The sequence below is a fragment of the Galeopterus variegatus genome, unplaced genomic scaffold, assembly GCF_000696425.1.
Source record: "Galeopterus variegatus unplaced genomic scaffold, G_variegatus-3.0.2 Scaffold602, whole genome shotgun sequence".
In the NCBI taxonomy this organism is placed as follows: Eukaryota; Metazoa; Chordata; class Mammalia; order Dermoptera; family Cynocephalidae; genus Galeopterus; species Galeopterus variegatus.
In genome coordinates, this window is record NW_007726713.1 from 170,883 (window position 1) to 188,955 (window position 18,073).

Genomic DNA, 18,073 nt, shown 5'->3' on the forward strand with positions numbered 1-18,073 from the left:
TAGAGAAGAATTTAATTTCTTTATTAAGCTAAATAAAAAATAGAAAAATGATAGAAAAAAACCATTTTATGAGCATTACCTTGATACCAAAGCCCAAGACACTACAAGAAAAATAAAACAAAAACTACAGACCAATATCTCTTATGATGAATATTGATGAAAAAATCCTCAACAAAATACTAGCAAACCAAATTCAGCAGCACATTAAAAGGATTATATACAATATCTAATGGAATTTATTCCTGGAACTCAAGAATAATTCAATATGTGTTAAATAGCTTGATCTAATAGATACATTTGTAACCCAAATGCTCAAAAGCTGCAGGACACACTTTCTTTTGAAGCATACACAAAACATTTACAAAAAAATCACCCTACCATTTTGCTACTTAGTTGGCTGTGGTGATATATATGGTGTGAACACTGGATGAATCATATTAATTAAAGACATGCCCTGGAACTTTGTCTTGTGCAAATTTCTTCTTTCTTCTTTATTCATACTAAGTGTAAATTGTGTAGTTGAAATGTGCTAACTTTCTTGAATAAATTATATACAATAGATGGAATCTCATTTAATACTCACAACTCTTTATCATTACACAAGTGATGAAGAATTGCTATTAACATTATCATTACTATTTTTGCTATTATCTCTTTCCATAAACTTACTAACCAGGTGAGAGTTATATTGGGAGTTAGGAGGCCTGGATTGTATCTGACTCTTGATTATTTAGCTGAATAAACTTAAATAATTCTCTTAGCTTTTCTGATCAATGCAGCCACTGAAGTAGAGGGACTTAAGTTGGGTGATACCTAACTTCATTTTAGGTCTAACATTCTATGCATTTATAAATTGCAGCTCATGGGCCGAGCCCGTGGCGCACTCGGGAGAGTGTGGGGCTGGGAGTGCAGCGGCACTCCCACCGAGGGTTCGGATCCTATATAGGGATGGCCGGTGCGATGCTCTCACTGGTTGAGCGCGGTGCGGCTGGTCACAAAAAAGGACAAAAATAAATAAATAAAAATAAATAAATAAATAAATAAATTGCAGCTCTTTTGGTTTGCTAATTTTATAGAAAACTACCACTAAGTTTGATAATTTTTTGTTTTTATTACCAAAAATCATTAATGCTACCTTGAGCTTCTACAACCAGCATCACAAATAAATCTGAACTCTAATTAACCTTTATTGCTTATTTTATGTATTTGAATTCTAATTCATTTCTTCATTGCTTACTAGAGCAGGAATTCAGGGTGTTACAGTAGGACTTTTTTATAATATTGACATTATTATTATATAGATTTCTTTCTTCTTATATTTACTTTGTCTCTAGCTTAACTATCATGCCACGATTTTACTAGTTCTGGTTAATGGCTGTCTCATCTCCAAAGTTGCTTTAATTTCACATTGAGTTACTGATAATTAAAGAGATGGAATTTTTATAGAACAGTAGAAGGTAACTAAGTCATTGACTGCCTTCTGCATAACAACTACTATGCAAAAACCATCAATTCATCAAATGTTTGTATGATTTCTGTGTGCCAAGCACTATGCTAAGGGCTCGAAATGCAAAGATAAAATATGATCTTTATTCTTAATTAATTTTACTATTAACTTCTTTAAGGTATCTATATATTATCTGTATTTGGCAGATGAGGAAACTGAGACTTGCGCAGGGTAATGCAGCTAATGAATAACAGGCCCAGTGTTCCAATTCAGGTCTGCATGATGCCTAAACCCATGTTTATGCCACCATACCAATTGATCAGCTCCTTAAGAACAGATAAAATTACTGACATTATACAAATTCCAATTTTAAATTGTCATGTTGACTTTAATTTCATGCATGTTTTATTTTTTAAGCCTGACAAAGAAAATCAAGATTGCTTATTTGATAGAATTTCAGAAAGTTATGTGACACTTTTCATGACCATACCTCTAAGTCGAAAAGATGCATTCTTTCAGGTAAACACAGAAATGAACAGTAATGCTAATTGTTTTTAGAGTGAAAGAAATAGAAACAAAAGTTATTTTATTTAAACACATGAGAACATATTTTACTTTTGAAAGCATAATTTTCTAATATAAAGTAAGCAATATCTAAAAATTTATGCTCTTACCACCCCTTCCCCCCGCCACACCCCAGAATGTTGTATTGCCTTGCCTAGAAGTCTTACAGAATCTCCTTAGTGGTATAGTTATTTTGTTTGCATATTAATAATTTGAAAACTGTTCATTTATTCTATGTATGTTCTTGTCTTTTTCTATTTACCTACAAAATTATCTATCATTTTTCTTTTACTTTATAATGAATCTTTTGTTCCATTTAAGAGGACTTGACAAGTTTGTGTTATGCCTAAGGACTAATCACCTGTTACAGTCAAGTGCAATGCATAAAATTGTGAATCAAATGCTTGTTTTGCTATTCTGTTGTTATAATAAGGGAGTAGGAATGATTAAAATAATTAATGCCCTTGAACAATGAGAAATGAAGAATGTAGGGATTCCATTGGGTATATTTAAATTTAACTTCTAGCATTTCAAAACACAAGCCATATTCAAATACTTTGTTGCATTGGCAATCCGTAAAGAAGAGATACATAAGTAGTTTGGAGTTTGTGAACGTTTTCATGGGTAAAACAGACCTAAAATAACAAGTTTGGAGTCCTTCACAATGAAAATATAAACAAAAATTCACAAATTTTCCAAATCTTGACCTATCTTACAAACACGTACTCATAGATCAAGTGTGATAGAGGGAAACCGGTAGTGGACTGGAAATAAGGAGGCTTGTGTTTGTGTCCAGAATCTACTACTAATGACCTGGGTGATCTTGGCAACCCACTCTACCTCTCAGGTTCACAACTGGGTTGTCTATCAAGTGAAGAGGTTGATCAAATCCATGATTCTTAAATTGTTGTCTTGTGGAACAGGGTATTCTGAAAGATAGACTAGGATTTCCTCTGCTAATATTTGAACTGTTTTTTCTTGTTTGCAGGAAAAAGTTAGTTAAGGGTTAGGAATTTTGCAATTAAATTGTCCAGAGATAATAACAACAGCTATTTCTCCTACCTATATTCTTTCAGCTAGTCTATCCTTTTGTGGTTTTTATGGTAATATGTATTCACTGAATGTGCCTAGCTTACCTGCATGGCTTGATAAAATCAAGCATACTTGATTTTATGAGGTGGGGCCTCATTTCTTATTGATCAATTTCCATTATTTTGAACTCATTCAAACAAGTGAGGATTTCAGTACTATTGTAATATGTATTCACTGAATGTGCCTAGCTTACCTGCATGGCTTGATAAAATCAAGCATACTTGATTTTATGAGGTGGGGCCTCATCTCTTATTGATCAATTTCCATTATTTTGAACTCATTCAAACAAGTGAGGATTTCAGTACTATTAACTACCTCAATTATCTTACCTAAGGAAGAGAAATTTATTAGTTTCTAACAATGACAAATTTAACTTCAGTTCTCACTATTCAGTGCAAATTAATCTCAACCTAAGCCTATTTAGTATGTTTTTACTTCCCTTACTTCAGTGTCCTACAATGATATTCCTTTAGAAATTTTCCAAACAGTTTAACACTTGATCTCTTTTTTCTTTAATCTCCTGAACATGGAACATTTACAGAAAACTTTTAGAAATTCTCCTTATCCACATTGTTAAACATTTTCATTTTAATCACTGCTATAATTTTTTTAGATTTCTCTTTTTTTATTATTAGCATGTTCATTATTACAAATCACAATTTTTCTCTATGCCCCTTATCCAACCAATCATTCCCCAAGCCCCTTCCCTCCCTCCTCCCCATCTCTAGTATCCTTAGGTTTGTTTTCTCCTTCTGAAAGTTCAATGTATTATTGTGGTCTGTTTTTTCTTTCGTCCTTTCTTTCTTTTTGTCTTTCTTTCTTTCTCTCCTTTCTTAGCACCCAGTTATGAGTGAGGACATGCAGTATATTTCTTTCTGTGTCTGGCTTATTTCACTTAACATATTTTTCTCCAGGCTCATCCATGTTGCAGCAAATGGCAGAAGTTCATTTTTATTTATGGCTATTCCATTGTATATATACCACATTTTCCTTATATAATTTTATATACCATAAATATAATATGTAATCATTTCTGGTAGAAAAATGTTCATGGTTCATTCAATAAAATTGAATATATTAATATATTACAGAATTTTCCCCTTCTTCCCCCACTCCCCCTCCCCCCTGTCCCAAAAAACCATGGAGATCTTAAAAGATCACTTACCAGCAAATTTGAGCACTGCTGGATTAGGTGACAATATTAGTTTTGTATTGCCACTGTAACAAATTATCATTAATTTAGGGTCTTAAAACAACAGAAGTTTATTATCATAGTATGAAGGCCAGAAGTCCAAAATGAGTCTTGTGAGGCTAAAATGGAGGTGTCTGCAGAGATGGTTTCTTCAGGAGGCTTCAGAGTAGAATGCATTCCTTGCCTCTTCTAGCTTCTTTTGGCTGCCCATATTCCTGGGCTGTGGTTGCACCACTCCAATCTCTCCCTCTGCTGTCACACAGCCTCTTGCTCTTCTATAGGCAATTTTTTTCTCAACCTTCCTCTTATATGGACACTTATAATTACATTTAAAGCCCACAGGATACCCAAGATAATCTCCCCATCTCAAAATCTTGAATTTAATCGCACCTGCAAAACCCTTTCACCATATAAGTTAAATTTCACAGGTTCCAGTGGTTAGAATGTATATATCTTTTGGACTATTATTCTTTCTACCATGGTGATTTCTAAGGGCCCTTAAATCCTAAAATTTCACACAATTAAGGGCTTAATGTGTGATTGTAAATACTTATCTGAATGCATATTACCAAAATAGTGATATAAATTTGTTTTTATAAAAATACATCTTTCTATGTCTAGTCACTGACTGAGAGGAATTCAGTAGTTTAGGGATTTGAAAGCTGATAGGATACTTGTAGTACCGTTTATTTGCTGATATTTGATTATGGTTTTAACATGTGAAATATACTGATTAAGGGCCGACCCCGTGGCTCACTCAGGTGAGTGCGGGCGCTGGGAGCTCAGCGGCCCTCCCACCGCAGGTTCGGATCCTATATAAGGATGGTTTATTTGCTGATATTTGATTATGGTTTTAATATGTGAAATATACTGATTAAGGGCCGACCCCGTGGCTCACTCAGGAGAGTGCGGGCGCTGGGAGCTCAGCGGCCCTCCCACCGCAGGTTCGGATCCTATATAAGGATGGCCAGTGCGCTCACTGGCTGAGCGCGGTGTGGGTGACACCAAGCCAAGGGTTGTGATCCCCTTATCGGTCACGATCCCCTTATTGGTCACGATCCCCTTATCGGTCACAAGAAAGAAAAAAAAAGAAAAAGAAAAAAGAAATATACTGATTAAAATATATAAACTCACCTAAGCAAACTTCAATTATTTTAAAGTGTACTTTTTATTAAGATGACCCATATGTATCACTTTCTAAAAGAGGATAGCAATAGCAAGGTTAAATGACATAAATGGATAATCATCAAACCTTATCTTAATCTTTAACTTTATGCTTTATCTAAGTTAAATTTTTTCCCAAATGCTAACAGTCAGATTGACTTAATTTTCAACTCTTTTTTGTTCAAAATGACCAAAAGCAAGCTATCAGAAAAAAAGGGACACACACATTTCACAAACTGAATAATCATTTGTTGGTAGTTAAGGTATATTACATAAAATATAAAATTAATCTAATATGACTGTATTTTGATAGGTGTATCCTGATTGTTTAGCACAAGCTATCTATGCAACATTCCAGGAAGCATTTCCAGAATCTAGTAAACTTTTTAATGATGAATTTAAAGAAGATCTAGGGAATAACATTTTCCTTTGGTTGTCAGGTATGAATATATCATTTAAGTAATCATTATTTTGGTTTCTAAAATTTTGGGATTGCAGTATTTTGTTTACTCTAGTCAATAATAGTCAATAAATTGATAGTTCTTTGTCTTACAAAACATGCCACACTGATGTCTGTTTTTAAAAAATGGTGATTATTTGTTTTCTTCTGAAAATTGTTAAACCAAAATTAATAGTTAACTTGAGAAGCCAAATAATTTTACAAGCAGTAGAATTATTATAAAAAACTGAATTCCCACAGAAATAAAGTCATACCATATTATATACTATATTTGGAAGGTAAATATTTTAAGCTGGTTTTGGAACACTACTTATGTTTTTATAGCAAATATATTAGGAAGGATAAATTATAGTATTGAGTTTCTCATAAAACATACAAACAATCAAGGAAAACCTGTTTTTTGAATCATTGTATATGTGTCTAGGAAGGAGTAGTAGGATTGAAAGGCTAAAGAGAAGTAAAACTCTATCCTAGAGCATTTAGCTAGAGATTTTGGTACTCACGTGCTATGGTATGATGTCTCCCCAAACTCATGTTGGAGCTTAATCTTCAATACAGCACTTGAAAGGTGGGACGTTTAAGAGGATATTAGAACATGAGGGCCATGCCCTCATGAAGAAATTAATCTATTCATGGATTAATGGGTTAATGGATTAATGAGTTATTGGGGAAAAAACTGGTGGCTTTATAAGGAAAGAAGCACATTAGTGTGCTTTTTGCTCAGCCCTCACCATGCATCATAATGAGACTCTGTAAAGAGTCCCCACCAGGAGGAAGGCCCTTACCAAATGTGCCCCCTTGGCCTTGGACTTCCCAGCCTCTAAAACCATAAGAAATAAATTTTATTCTTTATAAATTACCCAGTTTCAGGTATTCTGTTATAAGCTGCAGAAAAGGCCTAATACATTGGGTTTAAAACTAAGGTATAAAAATATAGTTTCATATTCCTGAAGTGACCTCCAAACTTTTTTTTCTAAGACTATTACACTATTATGAACTACCAGAAGCTATTGATTGTTTTCATATAGTTCTTCTTATAAGTATTTCAGTTTAAATGTTAACTAATATTTTTAAGCTTCTTTGTGTCGATTCTTACTAACAAAATAATTTCTATAAGAAAATATTTCATATTTTAAAAAGGGAGCCCTTGAGAGGTAAAGACTGGGAAATAGCCCTGAGAAACCCCCAACCCACACACACATACACAGAAATAATACCTTGCTAATTATATAGAATGATCCAGCTAATTCAAATACAATAAATAAACGGAATAATCACAGCATTCAACAAAGATACTATAAGAAAAAATTTTGATGAAGAGCAGAAAGATGTCCTACAGACCTGTGATGAACTGAATTGTGCCTCCTCCCAAATTCATATGTGGAAGTGAAGTCCTAACCCCTAGTATACCTCAGAATTTGACTGTATTTGAAAATAGGGCCTTTTAAGAAGTACTTAAGGTTAAATGAGATAATTTGAGTGGGACCTAATCCAATAGGACTGCTGTCCTTATAAGAGGGAGAGAGGAGTGACATGAGCAAGATGTTGGAGTAGGAGATACCAGCCTTTTTCTTCCCCAACAGAAACAATAGTCAGCTATCCATGAACAATAGCAGCCCTGAGATGGCTGAAGAGTTCATTTAAGAACCTTCTGCAAAGCAACAAAAGATGGTGTAACCACACAAAAAGGGTTACTGGGGAGATTTGCATATGTGAAACATGTGGAGACAGCTAGGAACAAAGAAGGGTGGAGGCTCTCAGAATCAGTCATGTGGTCCCCAAATGGTGTAACCACACAAAAAGGGTTACTGGGGAGATTTGCATATGTGAAATATGTGGAGACAGCTAGGAACAAAGAAGGGTGGAGGCTCTCAGAATCAGTCATGTGGTCCCCAATGAGCCTTTGTTGCCAAAGACCTCAATAGCCCCTGCAGCAGCCACAAATTCCCTGAATATTTCACAGGGGATGTCCCCTTAGTGTTTGTTAATGTGGACTTCAGCAGCCTGCTCCACAGAGGACACTGACAACTTTTGCCACTAAGATAACCAGCAGCCATTGCTGTTGTGGGCCCCCTGGAGAGGGAGATGGTGCTGTGCTCCCACCCCAAGAAGGCACTGTTGTTGTGATGACCCCAGGACAAGGGTTGGGGCCACTCTGCACAGACCTCCACTCCAGGCATCAGTTCTGCAGCAGCAGTGTGCATGCCCATGTCTCATACACTAAAGCCACTGCCACAGAGAACTAGGCTGGACCCTGGACCTTGGATCCACTGTCATTCCACACAGTGGATCTGCACTCCAGACTCCAGCTCCACAGCTGCTTTGTGAGTGCCTGTGATGTGGACACCAGAGCCACCGTTGCAGCAGGCACATCTGCACCACACACTACAGAGCTACAGCAAATCTGCACATGCTCATGCTCCAGACCCCAGATCTTAGGGCAAACATTTACACTTAGGACACCAGAGCCACTGCCACAATGGGAACATTCACGCTTCAGAACTTGGAGCTGCCGTAGCTCTGCATGCATCCACACTCCAGACCTCATCTCCTCAGTGGTCCCAAAGTGTCCCCACCTCACATACCATTACCAATGCTACAGGAGGGGCACCTGCACCCTAGGAACTGATGCCACTGCAGCTAGTGACCTTCAGTTGAAGCCAATGCTCATTTACCACTTCAAAAATCCTAGAGCCCTTAAGAATGATGCTAAATCTACTCTGCCTTTACTCTATAAATGGGGCAACAAAGCCTGGATGACAGCACATCTGTTTGCTGCATGGTTTACTGAATATTTTAAGCCCACTGTTGAGATCTACTGCTCAGAAAAGATTTCTTTCAAAATATTACTTCTCATTGACAATGCAAGTAATATTCAAAATATTATTTCTTTTGCATCACCCAAGAGCTCTGATGAAGATATACAAGGAAATTAATGCTGTTTTCATGCTGCTAATACAGCATTCAATCTGCAGCCCATAGATCAAGGAGTAATTTTGACTTTCAAGTATTATTATTTAAGAAATACATTTTGCAAGGCTATATCTACTGTAGATAGTGATTCTTCTGATGGGTCTGAGCAAAGTAAATTGAAAACCTTCTGGAAAGGATTCATTGGTTTAGATGCCAGTAAGAACATTAGTGATTCATGGAAGGAGGTCAAAACATCAACATTAACAGCAATTTGGAAGAAGTTGATTCCAACCCTCATGGACAACTTTGAGGAGTTCAAGTCTTCAGTGGAGGAAGTAACTACAGATGACATGGAAATGGCAAGAGAACTAGAATTAGAAGTGGAGCCTGAAGATGTGACTGAATTGCTGCAGTCCCATGATAAAACTTCAATGGATGAGGAGTCGCTTCTTATGAATGAGCAAGGAAAGTGGTTTTTTGAAATGGAATCTACTCCTGGTGAAGATATTGTGATAATTGTTGAAATGACAACAAGGGATTTAGAATATTTCATAAACTTAGTTGATAAAGCAGCAGCAGGATTTAAGAGGATTGACTCCAATTTTGAAAGTTCTACTATGGGTAAAGTGCTGTCAAACAGCATTGCATGCTATAGAGAAATCTTTTGTAAAAGAAAAAGTCAACCACTGTCTTATTTTAAGAAATTGCCACAGAAATCCCAGTCCTCAGCAACCACCACCCTTATCAATTAGCAGCCTTCAACATTGAGGCAAAACCCTCCACCAGCAAAAAGATTACAACTGGCTGAAGACTCAGATGATTGTTAGCATTTTTTTAAGCAATGAAGTATTTCTTAATTAAGATGTGTGCATTATTTAGGCGTAATGCTATTTTCCACTTAATAGATTATAGGATAGTGTAAACAAAACTTTTTTTTTTTCCTTTTTGTCTTTTTTCGTGACCGGCAACAGATCGCAACCCTCGGTGTTGCTCCTGCACCTCGCTCAGCCAGTGAGCGGCCGGTCTGTATGTGGGATCCGAACCCTCGGCGGGAGCGCCGCCGCGCTCCCAAGTGGTGCACTGTAGCAGTGCGCCACTGGGCCGGCCCTAAACAAAACTTTTATATGCACTGAGAAACCCAAAAATTTGTGTGATCTGCTTTATTGCATTATTCATTTTATTGTAGTGGTCTGAAACTGCACCAACAATATCTCTGACGTGTGCATGTACTTGAAATTTGCTAAGAGAGTAGATCTTAAGTATTCTCACCACCAAAAGAAAGAAAATTTGTTATGTGAGATGATGGATACATTAATTAGCTTGATTTTGGCAATCGTTTCACAATGTGTATGTTCATCAAAACATCGCATTGTACACCTTAAGTATATACAATATTTATTTGTCAATTATACCTCAATAAAGCTGGGGGAAAAAAGAGGAAGAAAGGACTTCCGATCAAGATGGCAGAAGAGATGCCAGCATCTATTTCCCAGCATCACCTTCTCCCAGAATCAACCAATTTACAACTGTTAAAAAGCAATGACAGCCAAGCTGGAGCCACTAGAGCTCAGAGGACGAGGAGGAGCGACCTACAGAGTGCATAAATGCAGGAGAAGCCACGATGAGAGAAAGGACCACTCCAACTATTTCGAGCCCTGGCTACTTCAAGCCCGCCTCTGCTGAGCACACAGAGCAGGGGCAGGCATAAGCCACAGCTGTGTCTTTTGTGTGAAGTTGCTTTGAGGTGGCAGGGGAGAAGAGGGTCTTCATGGCCCCCAGGCCAGCAAGACCACTAACAGGGTTCCCGTGGACCCACATAGGAGTGAGGGGCCACAGACAACTGAAAAAAGAAGCCACTCAGAGGCCAGTGAGTCATCGCAAGGGACCAGCACATGGCCCATCCTATGGGAAGTGTTTGGAGTGTGGGTGGCAGGGCAGACAGCCCACCAGGGCAACACTGGAGCACAGTATGGACAGCTGATCTTCCCTTGAATCAGCACAGGTCCACTCAGTGGAGACTGTCCAGGAATATAAAACTGTAGGGGGTGCAGTCTGATGAAAAGGTTCAGTCCAGAGTTTCCACACAACCCAGGTATACTGGACCTCACAAGACCCATAAGTGCTTACAAGGTCAACAGTTAAAACCTGAGCTGAACAAAAATCCTTCCCCAGGGAATCAGCAGCAAAACAACAATTTAGCTCAACTACAGGGCTTAAGTGCTGGTCCCCACAGGAAGTTTTCCCATTTTACAAGTAAGCAAAGGACAACAAATTAGTTCCAGTGCAGAGTTTAAATGATGGGAATAGTGAATAATACAGCACAGAACTGAAAGAAAACACAAAAAACACACAGATCAGAGACAAAGTTCTGATATTAACCAGTAAAGGTCTAACACCACCAAAGAACACCTATATAAAACCTGGAAGGACCAGAATCACCCCAGAACCCCAAGCTGGGGTGGGGGTAGCCAAGGGGCTCAGCCATGCCCCCACAATGTCCACATCCAGCCCATTGATGACCACCAGGCAGCCACCGGAAGCTCCCCAGGCTCCCAAGCCAAGGTGAGGAGGACCGAGGGCCTCAGCCACACAACCCTAATATCCACATACAGCCCAGAGATGACCACCTGGCAGCAACCAGAAGCACCCCAGGTTCCTCTGCTGGAATGAGGGGGTTGCCACAGGCCTCAGCCATGCCCACCCTCCCTCCTGCTTACTCTTTCCACCCTATCTCCTTTCCCCTTCCCTTCTCCTCCTGCCCCCAACTACTCTGCAACATCTTAGAATGTAAAAATAATAATAACAATTAATTAATTAGATTGTTTTTAAAAAAAGAGGGAGAGACACAGAGATGTACACACATAGAAAAAAATGCCACATGAGGACACAGCATGAAGGCAACCATCTGCAAACCAAGGAGAGAGGCCTCAGGAGAAACCAAAACTACTGACACCTTGATCTTGAACTTCTAGACTCCAGATCTGTGAGAAGGTATATTTCTGTTGTTTAAGTCACCCAGTCTGTGGTATTTTATTACGACAGCTCTAACAAACTAATAGAGATTTTCAAAACTCACCAGAAACAAATTTGCCAAAAACAGATGACAATTTTAATTCAACCACAAAAAAATAAAGCATAAAAGCTACAATCCAGCCTTCTAACAAAAACTTCTAAAAACAATTGAACAATCATAGTTGTATAGGGAGAATACAAATTGTAAATACAGGATGTCAGGGAAGAACCTAACTGTATGCTCACTTCAAATATAATGATACATGTAGTATAAAAAAGTAAAAGTATAATGCATTTGTCAAGACCCATATAATTTTACATCACAAATTGAAAGCCTTAATGTATGAACATTTTTAAAAATCAGGAGGACAAAGGATTCCAGGATGGAATGCAGAATACAATAAAATAATATAAATGTATTATATAACTTTAATAAAGGGAGTGGGGTAGGGGGGAAGCTGGCCTAAGTAATTTCGGCAAGCTGTATTTTGACTGACAAAAAACTAAATGAACTGTATATGAAAACTGTACTCGGTAAAATTGTTGCACAATGTCACATGGATTAACAATTCTGACACTGCTTTACATGTAAACTGGAGCTTAATTAGTAAATGGATGGTGGGAGGCAAGTTTCTCACTGTTGGAGAACAAAGTTACAGATAAGCAGGGGAGGTAGTCCAGAATGAAACATGTGCTACTGGATTAGAGTTGAAGACATCAGTATGAACCTATTTTAGCCTTTTATAGATATGGCTAGATATTTTTTTTAAAGTAGTTTGAGTTCTTTGTATATTCTGGATATTAATCCCTTGTCAGATGCATAGTTTGCAAATATTTTCTCCCATTTTGTAGGTTGTTGCTCTGTTAATTGTTTCCTTTACTGTGCAGAAGATTTTTAGTTTGATATAATCCCATTTGTTTATTATTTTCTTTTTTTGCCTGTACTTTTGGTCATATTCATAAAGTTTTTGCACACTTCTATATCCTGAAGTGTTTCCCCTATGTTTTCTTTTAGGAGTTTTATAGTTTCAGGTCTTATATTTAAGTCTTTAATCCATTTTGAGTTGATTTTGGTATATGGTGAGAGGTACAGGTCTAGTTTCATTTTTCTATGTATGGATTTCCAGTTTTCCCAGCACCATTTAGTAAGAAAACAAGTAACCCAATTAAAAAATGGACAAAGGAACTTAATAGACATTTCTCATATGTAGCCATACAAATGGCCAACAGACACATGAAAAAATGCTCAACATCACTCAGCATCAGGGAAATGCAAACCAAAACCACACTGAGATACCATCTCACTGCTGTTAGACTGGCTATTATCAAAAAGGCAGAGAATAGCAAGTGCTGGCAGGGATGTGCAGAAAGGGGAACCCTCCTACACTGTTGGTGGGACTGTAAATTGGTGCAGCCATTACAGAAAACAGTATGGAGTTTCCTCAAACAACTACAGATAGAACTGCCATACGATCCAGCTATCCCACTGCTGGGCATATACCTAAAGGTATGGAAATCATCATGTCACAGGAATACCTGCACTCCCGTGTTTATTGTAGCTTTATTACAATAGTTGAGTTGGAATCAACGTAAATATCCACTAACAGATGACTGGATATGGAAAATGCAGTATACATACTCTATGGAATACTATTCTACCATAAAAAGGAATGAAATTCTGCCATTTGCAGCAATGTGGATGAACTTAGAGAAAATGACATTAAGCCAGGTAGAAGGAAGGAAGAAAGGCAGGCAGGCAGGCAGGCAGGCAGGCAAAGAAAAAGAGAAAGAAGAAAGAATCAAAATAATACATTCAACTTTAAAAAAAAAAGAGAACAGAACTGTGATTCTTAGAGGGGGAAAAAGGGGAAGGCAGGGGTTGGCAAGAAACTGGTGAAGGGTCACAGAGATTGATTACATTTTGTAAACATGAATATACTAATTATCCTGATTTAATCACCACATATTGTACACAGATATTGATATTTGATGCTGTACCCCACAAACATGTATAATCAGTTATCTTTCAGTACAAAACTGTCAAAACTAACTAAATAAAAATTTTAAAAATTTAAAAAGTAACTATATATGTGTGTATTTATGGGTTAGTGTAAATACATACATTTTCTAGCTTTGTTCACTGGAAGGACATAGAAAAACTGATACCCCAATAATTATGTACATACCCAGAACCCAAATCTTGGTTTCTTAATACTAACCTTCAATAAAAGGAGCCAGCACTCCTTGGAGAAATACAGGCAAACAGTTTTTTTATTTTTTCAGGATTTCACCATTTTTTAAATGGTTTTTTAATTTTTTTTTATTGAATCATAATTGATTATACATATTTTGAGGTTCAATGTTGATGTATGTTGATCAAATCAATATTATTAGCATATACATTATTACAAATCGTAGTTATTCTTTATGCTCCTAATCAAATCTCCCCCCCTCTCTCTCCCCCCTACCTCTTATAACTCTAGATTTTTTTTCTCCTGAAAGAGTAACAGTTATTCTGTTGATTTGTTGCCTAGATGATCTGTCCAGTACTGAGAGAGGTGTGTTCAGGTCCCCCACTATTATCGTAGCATAGGTGCTTCTTGTATCACTCTGGAATGGGCTTTGTGGAGAGAGACAACCTTTTCTTCTCTTTGGTCTCTGCTGGTGACTCTCTTTATGTCAGTGCAGTTGAGTGGCTGGCGGGCCATCTGCACGTTGGTTGTTGCATCTAGCCACTTTTGTGGCAGCCGTGGCTATTGTGTTAGATGTGGTGGGCCACCCACATGGAAGTGGTGTTTTGGGCATGCTCCTTGCCTGGTTGGTTGCAGGAGGAGGGGTCAGTTTCTGGATCTGGTCTCAGGACCCGGGCAGGCCCCATGGCAGCAGTGGCGTGCCTGGTTGTGGGAGGAGGGGTAGGCAAAGAGTTTCAACATATACTTATTTGTATACCTTGAAAGAGACAATCAAGATGGTTGAAACTAATAAAATACTTAAAATATAACTCAAGAAAACATTGCTGAAGGAAAAGAAGACTACATATTGAAAGGGAAGACCATGTATCAAGAAAACTTGAGCCATTATGGTCAACACTGACAGATATAATAAGTTATTGGACATTAAAGATAAAACATTCCTTGGGCAGCCAGATAAAAATATCAAGCCTCCTAAAGGAAAAGGAAATCAGATTTTCAAATTTTCTCTCAGAAATATTATACTCCAGAAGAAACACCTACAAGATATTTAAGAAAAGAAAGGGTTAACCAAGCATTTCTGTGCAACCAACCTGTCCTCTTATATAAAGGCTACAAATTGTTTTAAACGTGAAAAAGCTTTGAGAATTTTGTTCATTTGAGCCTTTCTTAAGGAAATAAAAGTGACCATGCTCTAGCCAATTAAAAGATAGAAAAGATTGTATGGTTTGTATCTCAGAAGATTTGTAAAGATAAAAGGAAATATAATGTGAATGGGCATAAATTGTTTATTCTTCTGATTAGAATTTGTGATTAGAATTGTATAACTCTGTGATCTTAGAAAAATCACATTACTTCCTTGATCTGTTTACTTTGTACAAATTTTTTGATTAAACTATGAAATTTCTTTTTAATTCTAATATTTTCAATATTGTTGCATATGAATTACTTATATATTGGGAAAAATCAGTAATGCTATTTTTTCACAGATATTGTACACTTTCTGCTTTTCATTACACTGAAACAATTTATAATCCTCTTTCCCTAGATTATTTTGTCTAATTTTTCCCTCCAATATGAATCATTTTATTTATTAATTTTGTCAAAAATATTCTAGTGTATTAATTTTGCTTTTATTATCATTAATTTCTTTCTCAGTCTTTTTACATGTTTATATGCTGTTCTTTAACTTAGAGATCTGACGGTTTTGTACATTATTTTAAGTTTTCTTGCTTAGTTATAAAAGCTTTTAAGGCTATGAATTTACTTCTGAGTAAGCCTTTATGCATAACTCATGAAGTTTAACTATAATGTTCTAACAATAGGCATCTTTCATTATCTCAATTTAATCCATTTCTGAAAATGTGTCAAATAACAAATTCTCAAATAGTGGGAGCTGACATTTCATAATTTAATTGAGAAGAATGACAGTACATTTCCAAATCACTCAAAAACCCTAACCAGATTCTCCAAACATTATTAAAACACACTTAAATATCTATGTAATAACACACCAAGGATTTTTTCACACAATAAGTCATTTTGTTTTTTTTATTTATTTATTTTTTTTCCTTTTTGTCTTTTTTCGTGACCGGCAACGGATCGCAACCCTCAGTGTCGCGCCCGTACCGGACCGGGACCGGCCACGGGATCGCAACCCTCGGTGTTGCTCCCGCCCCTCGCTCAACCAGTGAGAGGCTGGTCTGTATGTGGGATCCGAACCTTCGGCGGGAGCGCCACCGCGCTTCCCAAGCGGCGCACTACAGCAGTGCGCCACTGGGCCGGCCCTAATAAGTCATTTTAGTAAACTAAGTACCTACCTGTTTAAACAATAATGAACTTATTAGTGGATATGTTTGTGTGCAGTATTCAAGACATAGTACAGTATTAGCCACATGTTATACTTGCCTTCTGATGGCAATGAAGAAATGTTAAGATGTAAATATACAATGAAATAATACAGTAAACATAACAAAGAAATTATCTAAATTGGGCCAATGTTGCTCATCCCCTCAGGTGCTTAGCAGAGAGAAACACTGGGATTTAGAAGCCAACACACAGGCCAGAGGCAGGGAAGATGATAGCAATAATGCTCAATGCTTTTGAAACAACAAAAGCATGAGACATGATCTTGTCTGGACAACAGCTGACATAGAACTGTAGCATTAACTGTATTTTCTCAACCAGGCTCCCAAGCAATTTAAACATTTTCATATTGAATCAGTTGTTTTTATGGTTTTTATTCAGAAAGGGAAATTTGAATTTAAATATTTTCAAGTTGTTATAGAGAATTACTGTTTAAACATGTTATTATTGACTTTTTAAAATTTTCTATGATTACTTTTTAAATTCTGTTATTGAGGTCTAATATCCACTACAGTACACAAGTCTTAAGTCTTCACCTTGATTTTATACATACTCACACATATATATACATCTATATACCATATACTTCAAGATATAGTACATTTCCAGCATGTAGTTACAATTTTGATTTCCATTTTCACCCGTCTTTTAAAATAGCACTCTTTAATGGCAAAATCTTTTGTGTTTATACTTTCATTATTAATGTCTACTTTTTTGCAGTACCTTAAACACTGTGGCCTGTATTATATTTGTATTTTGGAATTTATTGAGTTGTTCCTGCTATATAATAGTACATAGTGAAATATTATAAATGGTACCTAATGACTTGAAAACAAAGTTATGTTCTCTGTTTGCAAAAAATAGAATTCTATATATTGTATACGTGGTTCTATAGACCACTGTACATGTGTGCTTCTACAGGATTTTCTTTATATTTCTAGTAGTTTCAATATATGTTGTGTCTTTAATAAATAAAAAAATCTCTTTTCTCCCATTAAAAATCATGTGAGTTTACAAAAGAGAAAAAAATTTTTGTGTGTAACATAAATCTTCACTTAATGAAGTTCAGGTACATTTCTTACTCTTCTTTTACAATGAAGAATTTTTAGGTGTTTTAGCTACTAATAATTTAACACTGGATTAATTTTGTAGATACAACATAAAATAAGATATTTTTAGGCTTTAATTACAGTCCTATTACTTCAGAGGCAAACAAATTGATATTACTTCCACCCAGTGGTATCTCAAAAATAGTTAACTTTTTCTTATAGAAAAAAAAACCCCTTTACTCTCTTGCCATAACAATTTTGATATCTTCAGATTAATTCTACCAGTCATAGCCTTACAAAACTTCATGAAACAAGAAAAGTTTTTGTTTATTCAGTTAAAACTATCCATTCTGATATTTAAGTAGGATAAAGCATTTATATTAGTATTCTTGCTTTGCCTTAGGCAGTCCACATGTGGAATGAGTAGTATACTTTGAAGACCCATAGGATAGTTGACATTTTCAGCTAGATTTACCACAGAATTTCAAAACCTTTCTTTGTAAATCTCCTGGATGAGTGCTATTTTCTCATCTTGATCTGTTTTATATACTCTTTTCTATTTACATAATAGAAACCAATTAAAAGCATAATAATTGTGGGCCGGCCCGGTGGCACACTGGAGAG

General features: G+C 36.6%; 1 protein-coding gene across 1 annotated transcript in view; it reads left to right on the forward strand.

Annotated features, from left to right (window-relative positions):
• FAM227B (family with sequence similarity 227, member B) overlaps positions 1-18,073 on the forward strand; it is a 266,420-nt gene that overhangs the window by 41,596 nt on the left and 206,751 nt on the right. The window contains exons 8-9 of the mRNA XM_008570440.1: positions 1,865-1,966; positions 5,773-5,899. Of these exons, the coding sequence (XP_008568662.1) occupies positions 1,865-1,966; positions 5,773-5,899 (229 nt within the window). The remainder of the gene's footprint in view (positions 1-1,864; positions 1,967-5,772; positions 5,900-18,073) is intronic.